This window comes from Notolepis coatsorum (genome assembly GCF_963971535.1).
Source record: "Notolepis coatsorum genome assembly, chromosome: 14".
NCBI classification, from domain to species: Eukaryota; Metazoa; Chordata; class Actinopteri; order Aulopiformes; family Paralepididae; genus Notolepis; species Notolepis coatsorum.
The window spans coordinates 105775752-105790747 of NC_140178.1; the positions used below are offsets into that span (position 1 = coordinate 105775752).

Here is a 14996-nt window from a genome sequence, read left to right on the forward strand (position 1 = left end):
TCCAGTTCAACATCGACTGAAGAAAAGACATCAACATCACTGGAAGAGACAAAACAAAGGTTTTACTTTTATTGACAAAAACAAAACGCAACAGACCCCAACACAACATGTTGAAACAACAAGCCCTCCGTCACCAGCAAGGACAGGTCAGAAGGCCCGGATTCATAGTCGTCATAGCAACAGTATCAGATGACCTTGGCTTGTGCCAAGCGGAACCCGTGTCTTAGCGGCCTTCAACTAGCATCCCACGGGGAATCCGGTGACTACAGTGTACTGTAAGCCGTAATAAACGAGGGGGGGGGCATACAGGTGTACAGTTCTGCCGAAAAGGAACGCGAGACAATCTGAATAAATTAACACCGGCACAACGCGCTCCTCCAAAAATATTTTTGTGTATTGGCATAGAAGTCATCATTTCCCTGAGCATAAAGCTCAAACAGCATAGAAATACACTGTTCACTTGGCTTGAGCAGCACGCAAGCAACGCGTGAATTCATACACAGACAGCACGACGTGTAGTTATATTCAGTATGCACTCAGCACCAGGTCACCTCAAGTCATTTTAAAAGAAGCATATTATACTGTACTAGTAATAATCTGCTTTTGTTTCATCAGTCAATGGCCACAGAGAAGCAATACATTACAATCAAGAAGATTACAGGACAAGCCAAGTAATTTTCTCGGATGCAGATTTTCTTCTTTTTTTTTAACCAGCAAGACTCTCTTGTAATACCACATATTACTACATCCATCTAGAGAGCATCTTCATAACTTCACATACACTTTTGAAGATCATGGCAAATGGTGCAAATCATACAAAGATTTGGTGCATAAACAAACAAAAAACAACAGATAAGGGAGACGATAGACGGGTGCTGCTCACCAGGCTTTAAGTTGGGTTGGTAAATGATAGAAATGATAGAATATAAATGAAAAGTAGTCAGGTTCCAAACTGTAAAGTATGGTATTAATTGCTGGTGTTGGGAGACCTAATAATATAGTCATTATAAAGTCTCTTTCAATTCACACAAAAAAGTTCAGTTTTATAACGGATCAGTCATTGGAGACGGGAAGACTTTAACCCTTTCACTGCCACACTACCAAATGGTTAACCCTTTCACTGCGACAATACGGAAGGTTAACCATTTAGTATCACACTGTGTGATTGTAAAGGGTTAACCTTCTGTAGTGTGGTAGTGAAAGGGTTAAAGACTGCAATATGACGTACAGTATCTTTCACTTGTAGGTCAGGTTGCGTGTGTAAAAAGACAGGAATGTCCCCCGTTTGAAAGAATTCACTTGTGTTCTTTTTCCCGTTGCCTCTGGACAGTTCAGTCAGGATTCATCCATTCAATCTGTTTTCATCTGGAAAGATCATCGAGAGCATTGGGCAACACGATACAAAAACAATATAGAAACAAGAAAAGTCCACTGTTAATTAATGCTTGTATATCTAATCTTGTGTTGTCATGTTTGTTTATGTGTTTGTTTAAAAAATAATAAAAAAAATAAAATACAAAAAAAGAAACAGAAAAGTCTATCGATTAAACAATTTGTAATGAATTAAAATGACTTGAGGTGAAATGGTTTGCAGAGGTCGCACTGCAGGAGATCAGATCTGTATCTGATTTAGGGCCGCGTATGAAAGTGGCCCAAATCAGAATTTAAAAGATGCCACACCAGAAACAGAAAGAAATTATCAGCATCACGTAATAACGTGAAATGTTTATACAAGATGTTTTTCACATTATAACAATATATTTTCACATTACGACATACAAACTTATCACATTATAACAAGAAACGTTTCTTGTTATACCAATATACTATTTATCACCTTATAACGTGAAACGTTTTAACGTGATAACTTATTGTTTAACATAAAATGTTTCACGTTATAAGGTGATAAAATCGTCTGTGATTTACCATACCTTGCTACCTGTCTATCTTTTTTATGCCTGTATTTTTTACTGTTGTGAAGCACTTTGAACTGCAACCTCTGTATGAAAAGTGCTATACAAATAGTTATTATTATTACCTTATAACAAGAAAAGTTTCTTGTTATAATGTGATAAGTTTGTATGTCGTAATAACGTGAAAATATATTGTTATAACGTGAAAAACATCTTGTTATAACAATAAACGTTTTGTAAATAAATCTTTTTTTCTGTTTCTGGTGTGGCAGCAATACGCTTCCGTAGATTTGTGCTGTTCAGTTATAAAAAGAGAAAAATCAGATCCGACTGACGTGAAGATTTGGTACACTATGGCCTGCAGTGTGAACTTAGCCATAAACATCTCATGGTTTCACAAATCAGGAACGTTTGTAGCTTTAGGAGAGAGTGGTGCGTGTTCACAAAACATTGACTGAACCGTCCTGGAGCACAAGGAGAAATGGGTGACATGCCCCTTTAATGGAGTAACTAAATGCCTCAAATAATATATTATTACTCTGCATTACATGTTAGAAAATAACAACATTAGCTTGTTAAAATTAACCACTCATCACTCGCTTCACTTTTCCATTCTAGATAACTTTTTCACCGTCAATCCTGTGTCATAATTCCCACAATAAAAGGAAACAGTTTTACAGTGTGGTACGGTAAGGTAGACATGTTTGTACCAGGATGTGTTTTACAGTGTGGTACGGTAGACATGTTTGTACCAGGATGTGTTTTACAGTGTGGTAAGGTAGAAGTGTTTGTACCAGGATGTGTGTTTTACAGTGTGGTACGGTAGACATGTTTGTACCAGGATGTGTTTTACAGTGTGGTAAGGTAGAAGTGTTTGTACCAGGATGTGTGTTTTACAGTGTGGTAAGGTAGACATGTTTGTACCAGGATGTGTTTTACAGTGTGGTACGGTAGACATGTTTGTACCAGGATGTGTTTTACAGTGTGGTACGGTAGACATGTTTGTACCAGGATGTGTTTTACAGTGTGGTAAGGTAGAAGTGTTTGTACCAGGATGTGTTTTACAGTGTGGTAAGGTAGACATGTTTGTACCAGGATGTGTTTTACAGTGTGGTAAGGTAGACATGTTTGTACCAGGATGTGTTTTACAGTGTGGTAAGGTAGACATGTTTGTACCAGGATGTGTTTTACAGTGTGGTAAGGTAGAAGTGTTTGTACCAGGATGTGTTTTACAGTGTGGTAAGGTAGACATGTTTGTACCAGGATGTGTTTTACAGTGTGGTAAGGTAGACATGTTTGTACCAGGATATGTTTTACAGTGTGGTAAGGTAGACATGTTTGTACCAGGATATGTTTTACAGTGTGGTAAGGTAGACATGTTTGTACCAGGATGTGTTTTACAGTGTGGTAAGGTAGAAGTGTTTGTACCAGGATGTGTTTTACAGTGTGGTAAGGTAGAAGTGTTTGTACCAGGATGTGTGTTTTACAGTGTGGTACGGTAGACATGTTTGTACCAGGATGTGTTTTACAGTGTGGTAAGGTAGACATGTTTGTACCAGGATGTGTTTTACAGTGTGGTAAGGTAGACATGTTTGTACCAGGATGTGTTTTACAGTGTGGTAAGGTAGAAGTGTTTGTACCAGGATGTGTTTTACAGTGTGGTAAGGTAGAAGTGTTTGTACCAGGATGTGTGTTTTACAGTGTGGTAAGGTAGACATGTTTGTACCAGGATGTGTTTTACAGTGTGGTAAGGTAGACATGTTTGTACCAGGATGTGTTTTACAGTGTGGTAAGGTAGAAGTGTTTGTACCAGGATGTGTTTTACAGTGTGGTAAGGTAGAAGTGTTTGTACCAGGATGTGTGTTTTACAGTGTGGTAAGGTAGACATGTTTGTACCAGGATGTGTTTTACAGTGTGGTAAGGTAGAAGTGTTTGTACCAGGATGTGTGTGATCCTGAGGTGGACATCACGGAACACAGTGTGCGTACAGCACAGAGAGAACATCATTCATACATACAGGGTTCCCACAGACGTCGCAAAATGAAATTCAAGGACTTTCAAGTACTTTTCAAAGCACTATTTTTCATTTAAAAAGGGCATTTAAACGGATACAATTCACTTTTAAATGCGTTTTTTTGGGGAGGGGGGGGGGGGTCTGATTTAATATTTATGGCTTAAAACCTATTTCCGACAATTAGTTACACTTTCAATAAAAAAAACTATAATTCTTGATTCAGAAATGTTTTATCATGGAAGAACAAAACGTTCAATGCGAATGGTTGATTTGAGTTCCAATGACTTTTTAAGCACCTTGTTTTAAAAAAAAATTGGCTGTTTTCAAGGAATTCCAAATCAAGCAATTTAAGCACTTCAAGGACCTTGTGCGAACCCTGTTCATATCACCATAATCCATATACCAACATTTGATCGCTTATGCAAAATCACAAGATAAATAATCCAATTTCCGTTCCATCGCATCGAACTGCATGATGATGCAAAAAAGTGTGACATCAAACCAAAACTTGCTTTTTTTCAACATCACATCCCCTCAAATATTGAAGATCTCCTTTTTGACAGAAATGTGGGTTAATATGCAGCCGTTATAGTATGCATGTAGATGACAGATTTGTATCACGATATGATCCCATATACGATAAATGATCATTAACATCAACCCTAGGAGGACGGGAATACAGAGAAGTACGTTAGTTAAGTTACCGTAGTCGACTTTATTATCCCACACTGGGGGAAAGGACTTACAAAACATACAACTTACATTACATACATGAACTTAAAAAAAAACAGACCCCTCTCTCTCCCCTATGTGTCTGTCTCTCTCGCCGTTTGTCTCTCTCTCTCTCTCTCTCTCTCTCTCTAGTCGTCCACGGTGATGTTACGGAAGAGGTATGCCATGGACTCTCCGTTGTGGATGCGCCGGATGGCCTCGGCCAGGATCATGCTGACGTCCACCGTCTTGATCTTGGGACACTGCAGCTTCTGGACCTCGTGAGGGACAGTGTTGGTCACCACCACCTGGGGGCACGGGGGGGAGAGAGAGACGGGTTCAGGTGCCGAGTCCTTTAATCCTCCAGATGAAGAAGGGATAGGTGTGATTTTTGGAAGCCTAGCCCACGGTGCTATAGATAAAGAAGGTATTTACACACAAATTTGACTGCGTGTGTGTTGGGGACGCATCTCTCCTCTCTCTCTCTCCCTCGTCGAAGCATTTACACACAAACTTGACTGCGTGTGTGTCAGGGACGCATCTCTCCTCACTCTCTCTCTCTCTCTCTCTCTCCCTCTCTCTCGTATGTATCACGCTGTGTGGGTGACTGTCAAATCGCTTATGGGCGGAGCCCATCCTGAGGCTGAAAAATTATGCTTTTGAGTACTTCATTAGAAATATAAAACAATAATTTTTTTTGAAAAGAAACCTTACAGATGTCTTCCATAGACTCACAGGAATTGTGTAAAGTTGCCCAAGGAATAGCAATGCATGTCCCCTTTAAAAGTAGTTTTTTTTTCTTCAAATGTATCCAAGAGTAAAGACCCTAACCATGTCACAACAGCAGTCATAGTGTATATTTTCCGCAAAACGTTTGTTTACCAATAGGTTAAAGTGTTATTAGTGAGATTTTAGTTCATGGAATGTCTTAATAATTTTGCGAATATCCGCCATTTTGAATTAGCTGCGCGTCGCCAGTTGTAATCATATGAGGAGGTCATCCAGAGCTCTCAATGAGCGTTGACATTTCGAAAAACTACCTTTCCCAGCCGATTCCAGCTTCCTGCAAGCAAATGACTTCTGTATGAATTTTTTTCTTTTCTTATTTCTCTGGATTCTCTATCACAAAACCGAACGTTATTGGCATAGATTGGAGCACAGTTAGTTTACCTTCTGTGAACATTTAGCAACAATCCCTGTTGCAATCAGATCCAAAATGGCCATTATAAGAATGGAACTGTACATACAGTAGATTTCATTCACGGTTCTTCAGTGCACGCCTGGAGATACTAAATCCAAATTTAACTCTGCCATTTAAAAGAGGAGATTTGGCCCGATCCATAGATGTGCAAGTTGGCTATAATAAGGTAATTTATAGGCCTGGTATTCTATATTCTATAATAATATTTCAAATAGCATGTGTCCGGATGGCAGAATTCAGTACTGTATCTACAAAACATTATGTTTAATCATCTTCCCTTTATTCATTTGCTTAGATTTTAGATTTTGTACACGTGATCTCAAGAAGATGCTGAACAAGCTCAGTGGCAGTTTTTCATGTCTGGTTATTTTTAGCATGGTGTCATTCACCGTCAAAGATGCAAAGAAAAATCATAATTTATATTCTCCTTTGTTTCATCACAATTTACTCAAGCCTGGTAACAGACACAATATTTCTGACACTGGAAATACATTCCATGAGATCCATAGATGTCCCTAGATACCAAGAACATGCAAATGGACCTTGTAGAAGTGGAGCAATCTTCCATCTACTTAGGTATGTATTTTAGGCGGATTTTCAGAAAATAGGGCTAGGGCAGGTTAAAGATGTGATGAAATATGTTATGTTTCTGAATCAAACTAAATATTAAAGATGTGATGAAATAGGTTATGTTTCTGAATCAAACTAAATATTAAAGACCTGATGAAATATGTTATGTTTCTGAATCAAACCAAATATGAAAGATGTGATGAAATATGTTATGTTTCTGAATCAAACTAAATATTAAAGACCTGATGAAATATGTTATGTTTCTGAATCAAACTTTCTTTACAAGACGGAAAGAAATTCAGGAAGGAATTTAAACTATTGCCGTTTGGCTGTGAACTAGTCACTGGTACCTTACCTCGTCAATGGCAGACTCTTCTATGAGGCGTGGGGCGTCGCCAGACAGCAGGCCGTGGGTGGCCATGATATAGATCTTATAGGCTCCTCTCTCCTTCAAGATCTCCGCAGCAGCGACAAAGTCCTGCACGTCGTCGATGATGTCGTCCTGAGAGGAGAAACGGAGAAACTGTCCCATCAGGTGGTTTAAACGTAATAGCCCTGGAGCTCTAGAAGCGACTAGAACTGATTTCTGGTCAGTTGACACTACTGCCAAGTTACATCGCTCTATTGAACTCCTGTTGTAATAATAAAAAAAAAATACGTTGAGCCAATATTGTTTGGAACTTCCAGATGGTGAAGAGTGTTGTTTGTCTATATTTTGATAATGGCCAATGATAACAGTTGTGATTGGAGGATCAAGAAAAGAGGGAAGGTTTGAGATAGGTCAAGAGCAAACATAGCAACAAAACCGATAGGTAGTCAAAGCTGTTGCCATAGTTCTGGAGATGTCCAAAGCTACACACCTTTTGGCAAGCCATCTTTGACACCTTCTCAAAAATATTTGGAAAGATAGTAGAGCCATCTCCATATATTGCAATATTCGGAGTGGCCCCAACAGACATCCACTTTAGATGGTGGGAATCTAGAATGCTGGCCTTCTGTTCACTCCTTACCAGAAGACTAATACTGTTCAAATGGAAAAACCCAAGTTCACCTGTGTACGGCCACTGGATGAGGGAAGTCATGTATCATATTAAACTGGAGAAGATCAGGTATACTGTCAGAGGTTGTACCGAAAATGTCCACAATATTTGGGATCCTTTCCTGACTTTCTTTGAGGGTATGGAAGCGGATAATGTGACAGAGACGATTTGACTTGCCCTCCTCGTGTCTCGGCTTCTTATTATATTCTTCTATGTTCTTATTTTTCTCTTTCTCTATCTGCAGAATACAAGAGATGCATATATTCATTACTGTCTGGTGATTTAAAAGGAAAAACAATTATTAAGAAATGCTTCAAGATATTTAAGAATGATATTGTCTGGTATAGGGGTGGGGGGGGGGAGGGGAGGGAGGGAGGGCTTTATTTGACCTTTTCTTTGCTTTTGGCCCATGTGGGTTTGAATGTAAAAACTGAATCTTCAAATAAAAAAACCTTGATAAAAAAAATAATAAAAACCTGTTGCCATAGAGATAATTGTGACAAATAGTATACAATGGTATACAATGTTGAAATGGCATCGATATGTTTCTGAATCAATATTAACAACCTGTTGAAATAGTATTGATATTTCTGAATCAAACTAAATATTAAAGATGTAATGAAATATGTGATGTTTCTGAATCAAACTAAATATTAAAGATGTAATGAAATATGTGATGTTTTTGAATCAAACTAAATATTAAAGACCTGTTGAAATAGTATTGATATGTTTCTGAATCAAATAAAATATTAACAACCTGTTAAAATAGTATTGATGTTTCTGAATCAAACTAAATATTAAAGATGTAATGAAATATGTGATGTTTCTGAATCAAACTAAATATTAAAGATGTAATGAAATATGTTATGTTTCTGAATCAAACTAAATATTTACCTCTTAAATCATTGACCGCCGGGGATTAGCCGGGCCCCGCTCTATAGCACTGCCACGCTTTAAAAGATAGGAGTGGATCACCTTGTTTGTAGAGCTATAACTATATTCTATATTATAGCTATGGATACAATACTATGGCCCATTTGACATCACCTAGCTATCGTTCAATATGTGAAAAATAATAAATGTTTCCATCCATACGTTCCCGTGTTATACCGTGGTGAATATAAGTATGGTTTTAGAGCGGTCTAGGGTAATTCCCGAAATGCTGAGTTATAGCCGTATACATCAATTCCACTATAGACATTGCCATTTCTTGCCTGTAGACACTATTATTATCATAGGTATTATGTTCCATCATGAATTTGAATTTAATTTGATTGTCAGTAACGGCATTCGTATTTAAGCATTACATCACGCGCAGGAGTGGTTTGTGACCAATAAACCATGCCTAGGGGTGGTTGTTAGGCCCGAGGCGCAGCCGAGGGTCGTTAGACCCCCCTAGGCATGGTTTATTGGTCACAAATCACGACTGCAAGTGGTGTAAAGCTTTTATACAACTGCCAGATTCATCCAACCTTATTTCTATACAATAAACACACATTAATCGAAGATTTATTGAAAAAACCATCCGCCAGAAAAAGTAGTTCCCACAACTACAAAAAAGACAAGTTGCCTCCATGTGGAAGCAGCTTGAAGTGCATCCAACCAAACTAACACATCCAACTGTGTATTATTGGAATGATTGAGAGAAGTTGCCTCATGTGGAAGCAGCTTGAAGTGCATCCAACCAACTAACACATCCAACTGTGTATTATTGGAATGATTGATTGAAAATTTTATTACCAGATGCAGAATGGGTACAATACAGTACGGCTCAATACACACAATTGTTAAGGGAATGCAGACCTACTTTCCATAGAACTTCATTCTTAGATGCTTCTATATAAAGTAGGTAAAACAAATTAAAAGGTTTTCTTTGCCCTATAGGAAAAAAAACGTTTTCTTCGCCCTATTTTTTTATTTATTTCTTTTAGCCTAAACTTAACCAGTTGGAAACCAGGGATACAGTAATAAAATTAGCAATCAACCAATCAATCAATTCAATAGACCATGCTCACTTAAAACAGCGCTGCTTCTCTCTCAGTCTGACTCCCCCGCTGTTGCAGACAGGAGTGTGTGTGTGTGTGTGTGTGCGTGTGTGTGCGTGTGTGTGTGTGTGTGTGTGTGTGTGTGTGTGTGTGTGTGTGTGTGTGTGTGTGTGTGTGTGTGTGTGTGTGTGTGTGTTTGTGGGTACGCCAGCGTCGGACAGTGTGAGAGTGAACGCTGCAGTCAGTGGGAAGGAAGTAGAAATTTAAATCAATCAATTAATCTATCAATCAATCCGCGATTTTTCTTTTGTTCTAGATTGACTCAAGACCCATCAATTACATCATCCAACATTGTTTAAAGGACTAACACATTCCCCTTGACAGAATCGCTTCATATTTAGTCGTTATGGGCTTATGGCGCTATCAACATTCTGGCGCTATCAACATTCTCCCGGAGTGAGCCGGCGGAGTGATTATGTGATTCGGTTGTGGGCGGGTCCTGAGCCCAGGACCGTGGATTGTTGCCAATAAAGACGTGTAAATGGCCAATCAGAATCGAGAAATTTGCATGCCGTTGTATAATGAACACTAAAACCGCTTATCAGCCCGATCGCTATAAAAGCATTGCAGGATCAAGCTCAAATGTACGTCAAATCGTGTGATTGGGAGTATTCCAAAAATAATATTCCAATTGTTTGATCGCCATCTGGTATATCCAATGTCCATTTGGTCCACGGCATAATCCACCACAACATATGGATCGGGGATATTTGACGCACTTCAATGGAACCGGGAGAACCGTTTGCCTTGGCCGACAAGGAAACATTTTACCCGAGACATTTGGCTGTCCCACAGGCCAAGATACAAGGTTACAAAGGGTGCTCGATACCGCCGTCTAGCGTGATGCGGCCGGTATTGCACTTTGGCATTCTCAGGATGATTTCCCATGTTAACCCCGAGTCCGTGTGCCTGTAATGAATAGAAATATCGAATAAAAGAAATAACAATCAAATAACATACGGTTAACGGTTGGTTCAACGGTCGTCGGCCAAACACGTATATAATCGTTGTTGGTGGCCATTGAGTTAAGTATACGTCCCTGCCTGCGCGCAAGTCACGGCACTTTGCGAGCGTCTAGCGACTCGGGCTGCATTTTCTAAGATCTATTTGTTGCCGTTCGAATGCCACCTCACTTGACCAAATCCGTGCCTCGGTTCTCAAGTTACATGGCGATATGTCAGGCGAGCGTCTTTTTACGCGCGGTGCGTCAGATGATCACCCTGGACTCCAGACACTCCAGAACTGCCAATCATCCACTGATGGCAAAAATGATTGGTCAGCGTTGTAGCCAACGAGTGTAGGTTTCCAACGATAACCCGCGTGGGGGAGAAAATACAGGAAGTAGGTGAAAGTTGACGAGCGAAAACGAGAAGTGAATCACACTTCAGAATGAACAGCGGTGGATGAGGAAATGGATTTGAGAGCTTTTTTTTTGTCGCCGGTTTTACTCTGACGTCTCTCAAGAGACGAGACGTGTACTACATAAGACTTCAGGCTATGGAACCGCTGTGTTTTCCAGTTTATACCTCTATGCTGGAATATTGGAATATGGAATCTTGCAACTACTACAGAAAAATATGAGTACATAAGTTCAAGTTCAACTCAAGTTCAGACCTCTGTTACTCCATTTCATAAGCACTAAAAGTGATTTTCCTTTTTTGCATTAGTAACTTCAGAAAACTGTTATCTTTCAAAGGAGACCAGGCTCATGCATGTGCTATAAGTATAAACCTAAGCTTTGCAAAAGAAGTATGCAGTCCTCAAGTTCAAGTAAACACAAATTACACTTTTCTGGGTGCCTGTTAAGAGGTTAAAGACCTGTTGAAATAGTATTGATATGTTTCTGGATCAAATAAAATATTAACAACCTGTTGAAATAGTATTGATATGTTTCTGAATCAAACTAAATAAAATAGCATTGATATGTTTCTGAATCAAACAGGGTGCTCTGATGTTCAGAGGGACTTAATGTGAACATTAACCAAAGTAAAAAGGAACACCCCACCAAAAGAATAAAGCAGATTTATTACGCCTATAATCTCATACTCATACATCTCTCAAAACTACGAACTGTCTTTTTCCCAAAACTACAAACAGTATTTTTTTCCAAAACTACGAACTGTCTTTCGCCCCCCAAAACTACAAACTGTCTTTCGCCCCCCAAAACTACAAACTGTCTTTCGCCCCCCAAAACTACAAACTGTCTTTTTTCAAAACTACAAACCATCTTTTCCCCCAAAAAACTACGGACTGTCTTTTTCCCCCCAGAACTGCGAATTGTCTTCTTTTCCCAAAACTACGAACTGTCTTTTTTCCCCAAAACTACAAACTGTCTTTTGCTTTTTCCAAAACTATGAACTGTCTTTTTTCCCCCAAAACGATGAGTATTCTTTTAACAGAATTTAGTGCAAAACAATGTTAGCCTGATGTTTAACACCAATATTAAAGTGTATATGATGACGGAAGGCGGGTCTTAGAAAAATACTGCCAACATGAAAAGTGGGACAATTTACCATCTCAAGCTCCGCCCTCTTTTCTTGATCCTCCGATCACCGAGGGACGCAACAGTTGCGTTTGGAGGATCAAGAAAAGAGGGCGGGGTTTGGAATAGTCAAATTTAAAAAAAGTTAAATCGATAGGAGCGGTGACTTACGACAATGATGGCGATCCTTCCCCCCACGTCTCCTACTACAGTGATAGGAGGCTTCTCCTTGGCCATCATCACTGCAAAGGAATAGAGGACAGGTCACGGCAAATGCACACGTGAACTGATCAGAAGAAGGTGCAGAAGAAGATTGGGTAAGATGGGTGAAAAACAAGATCAGGTTTCCTTTTGTTTTTGTGCAAATCTGCAGCTCGAATTGTAAAACCAAAAGTTCACAAAAGATTCTCTAAACTGCCAATCAAATGGACGTGAGAGAAATCGTTTAGAGAAATTGGATCATTAGGCAAACTGTTTTTGTGAGTTTGATCGATTTTCCCCCCATTCTACCCCAACGATGTTAAAACATTCTACCCCAAGGATGTTGAAACATTCTACCCCAAGAATGTGAAGATTCTACCCCAAGAATGTGAAAATTCTACCCCAAGAATGTGAAAATTCTACCCCAAGAATGTGAAAATTCTACCCCAAGAATGTGAACATTCTACCCCAAGGATGTTGAAACATTCTACCCCAAGGATGTTGAAACATTCTACCCCAAGGATATTAAAGTGAGATGCTGAACTCCTTACAGCACATGCCATGCAAAATCAAGACAATGTTTTGCCCAACATACCCAATCAAAGGCCAGTGTATAATTGCTTTCACAAGACAATGTCTTGTGAAATGGCAGACATAATAGCAGTAGTATGCATTCGGTATGAACCATTATGCACCAGCCAATCTTGGGACACAAACCAAGAGAACAGTAGAGCCTGATGAGGGTTTATTTTTTTCAACACACACTTGCTAATGCTAATTGGTTGGTCTTTCAATTGAACATTAGTGATTTCAGTGACTACCTTTACATGAGCACAATACTCTTTTAGTTATTGCCCCTTAACCTCTTAACAGGCGGGCAGAAAAGTGGCAATTTTTTTTACTTGAACTTGAGGACTGCATATTTTTTTTGCAAAGCTTATCTTTATACTTTATGCTTATAGCACATGAATAAGCCGATTCCATAGCCTGAAGTCTTATGTAGTACAGGTCCCAATTTTATACAAATCCGTTCAGAAATGGGTCTTTGGGAGAGATCCGGGTAAACAGTGTGCCAAAAAAAGCTGTCCAGAATTCCATTTCCTCAAACACGGCCATTCATTCAAAGTCTGATTGACTTCTGGTTTTCGCTCGTCAACTTTCACCTAGATCCCTTATTCGCACCCACCCCACATGGGGTATCATTGGAAAGCTACACTCATTGACTACAACGCTGACCAATGATTTTCGCAATCACCGGATGATTGACAGTTGTGGAGCCTCGGGAGTCCGGGGTGGTCATCTGACGCTATCACGTAAAAAGTTGCACGCCTGACATATCGTCATGTAACTCGAGAACCGAGGCACGGATTTGGTCGAGTGAGGTGGCTTTCGAACGGCAACAAATAGAGCTTTAATTCTGTCATTTATATGTTCGGCGAAAAAGCCCTGAGCCTCTAAACGCTAGCAAAGTGCCGTGACTTTCGTCTGTTCCGCCGGTGGGCACGCCAGGTCGTATACGACCCAGTGCACGTTAAGAGGTTAATACAATTAAGCTGTTTCCATAGTGGAGGGGGGAAATATTATTGCATTAATATTCCCCTTTTCTCATGTGAAGTATCCCCTCTGGCCTACAAGGAATGTCAATAGTCTTCTGCCTGCATACACCAGTCATGGCACACTGGAGTGAGAGGGTTACAATCATCTGACTGTGAAACAGTAAGTGTAAATTGAACGGTGACTAATATCTGTTTTTCAAGTTTGACAAACATTGTTACTTAAATGTACCCGTCCTGTTGTACAGAACTTGTAAGTCGCTTTGGATGAAAGTGTCAGCTAAATTACTAAATGTAAATGATTGACCCATCTCAAGCTCCGCCCTCTTTTCTTGAGCCTTGAAGCGTCATTTGAATAAGGTCCTGCATTTTAAATCGCAATAATCTCAGTATAATTATAATTTAAGTATTAACACTTTCTCTGCCACGCTTATATCCATCAACGTTTGATCACTGCCACCACTCTAAGCCTATGGAGATGTTTACCTTCTTTGCAGGGCTATAACTTTTTAAATTGTATTGCTAAATTGACATTACTATGGCCCATTCAACATCGATTATCTATCGTTCAGGATGTAGGAAAGTTTTACTTTTTCATTCACACATTCATACATATGTTTTTATCGTTTTCTGCAGTAAATCCTAGAACGTGAAATAGGCATAAATGCTATACATTATCAAATGCCATTTGTTGCCGATACACGCTATATTAAAAATTTCAACTGTACATGGTCCTAAACGTTATGACTGATCATGTGCGGGTGAACTGAGGGGGGGGGGGGGGGGGGGTCGTTTAGAATTCCGTGATCGTCGTTAAATGATTTATGTAGTATGGGTGATATATAGATCAGAGCAGTTTGCATCGATAATAATAAACAAAAACGCAGAAACTCACGGCAGCCTACTCTTACCGTTGGGCGATGATACTGGAGCAAACAGATCCCAGTTATGTGATGGGGATCGAGGCGATCCATTTTTCCGGTTTGTATAATACTAATACACGGCCAAATCATGTGGATTATTGAGTTATGGCAACGATCCATATCCACGGTGTGTGTCTTGAGTCCCGCAACGATATATACGAGTGGCCGGACTGATTTGGGAGACGCACCGAGCTCCAACGGGCATATCCGGTTTGGCAACTCGCCGATCATCCACCAGGTGGCAGTATTGAAGCGTTGCAGAGTTGTGCTGAGTTACACAACATCAGCCAAGGCTCCGTGAGTGAAATATGAATACCATGGCGAAAATATGAAATATGATCAG

General features: G+C 39.6%; 1 protein-coding gene across 3 annotated transcripts in view; it reads right to left on the reverse strand.

Moving 5' to 3' along the window:
- Nucleotides 1-4076: 4076 nt before the first annotated feature.
- Nucleotides 4077-14996, reverse strand: part of LOC311241025 (phosphoribosyl pyrophosphate synthase-associated protein 1) — a 41313-nt gene continuing 30393 nt past the window's right edge. For 2 of the 3 annotated variants that reach the window (XM_084329689.1, XM_084329687.1), the window contains 3 exons: nucleotides 12148-12218; nucleotides 6765-6911; nucleotides 4078-4946 (listed from right to left, as the gene is read on the reverse strand). In XM_084329689.1, the coding sequence (XP_084185815.1) occupies nucleotides 4788-4946; nucleotides 6765-6911; nucleotides 12148-12218 (377 nt within the window). In that variant the 3' untranslated portion in view covers nucleotides 4078-4787. Of the gene's footprint in view, nucleotides 4947-6764; nucleotides 6912-12147; nucleotides 12219-14996 lie in introns of all 3 variants that reach the window. The other variant, XM_084329688.1, reaches the window with a different exon arrangement.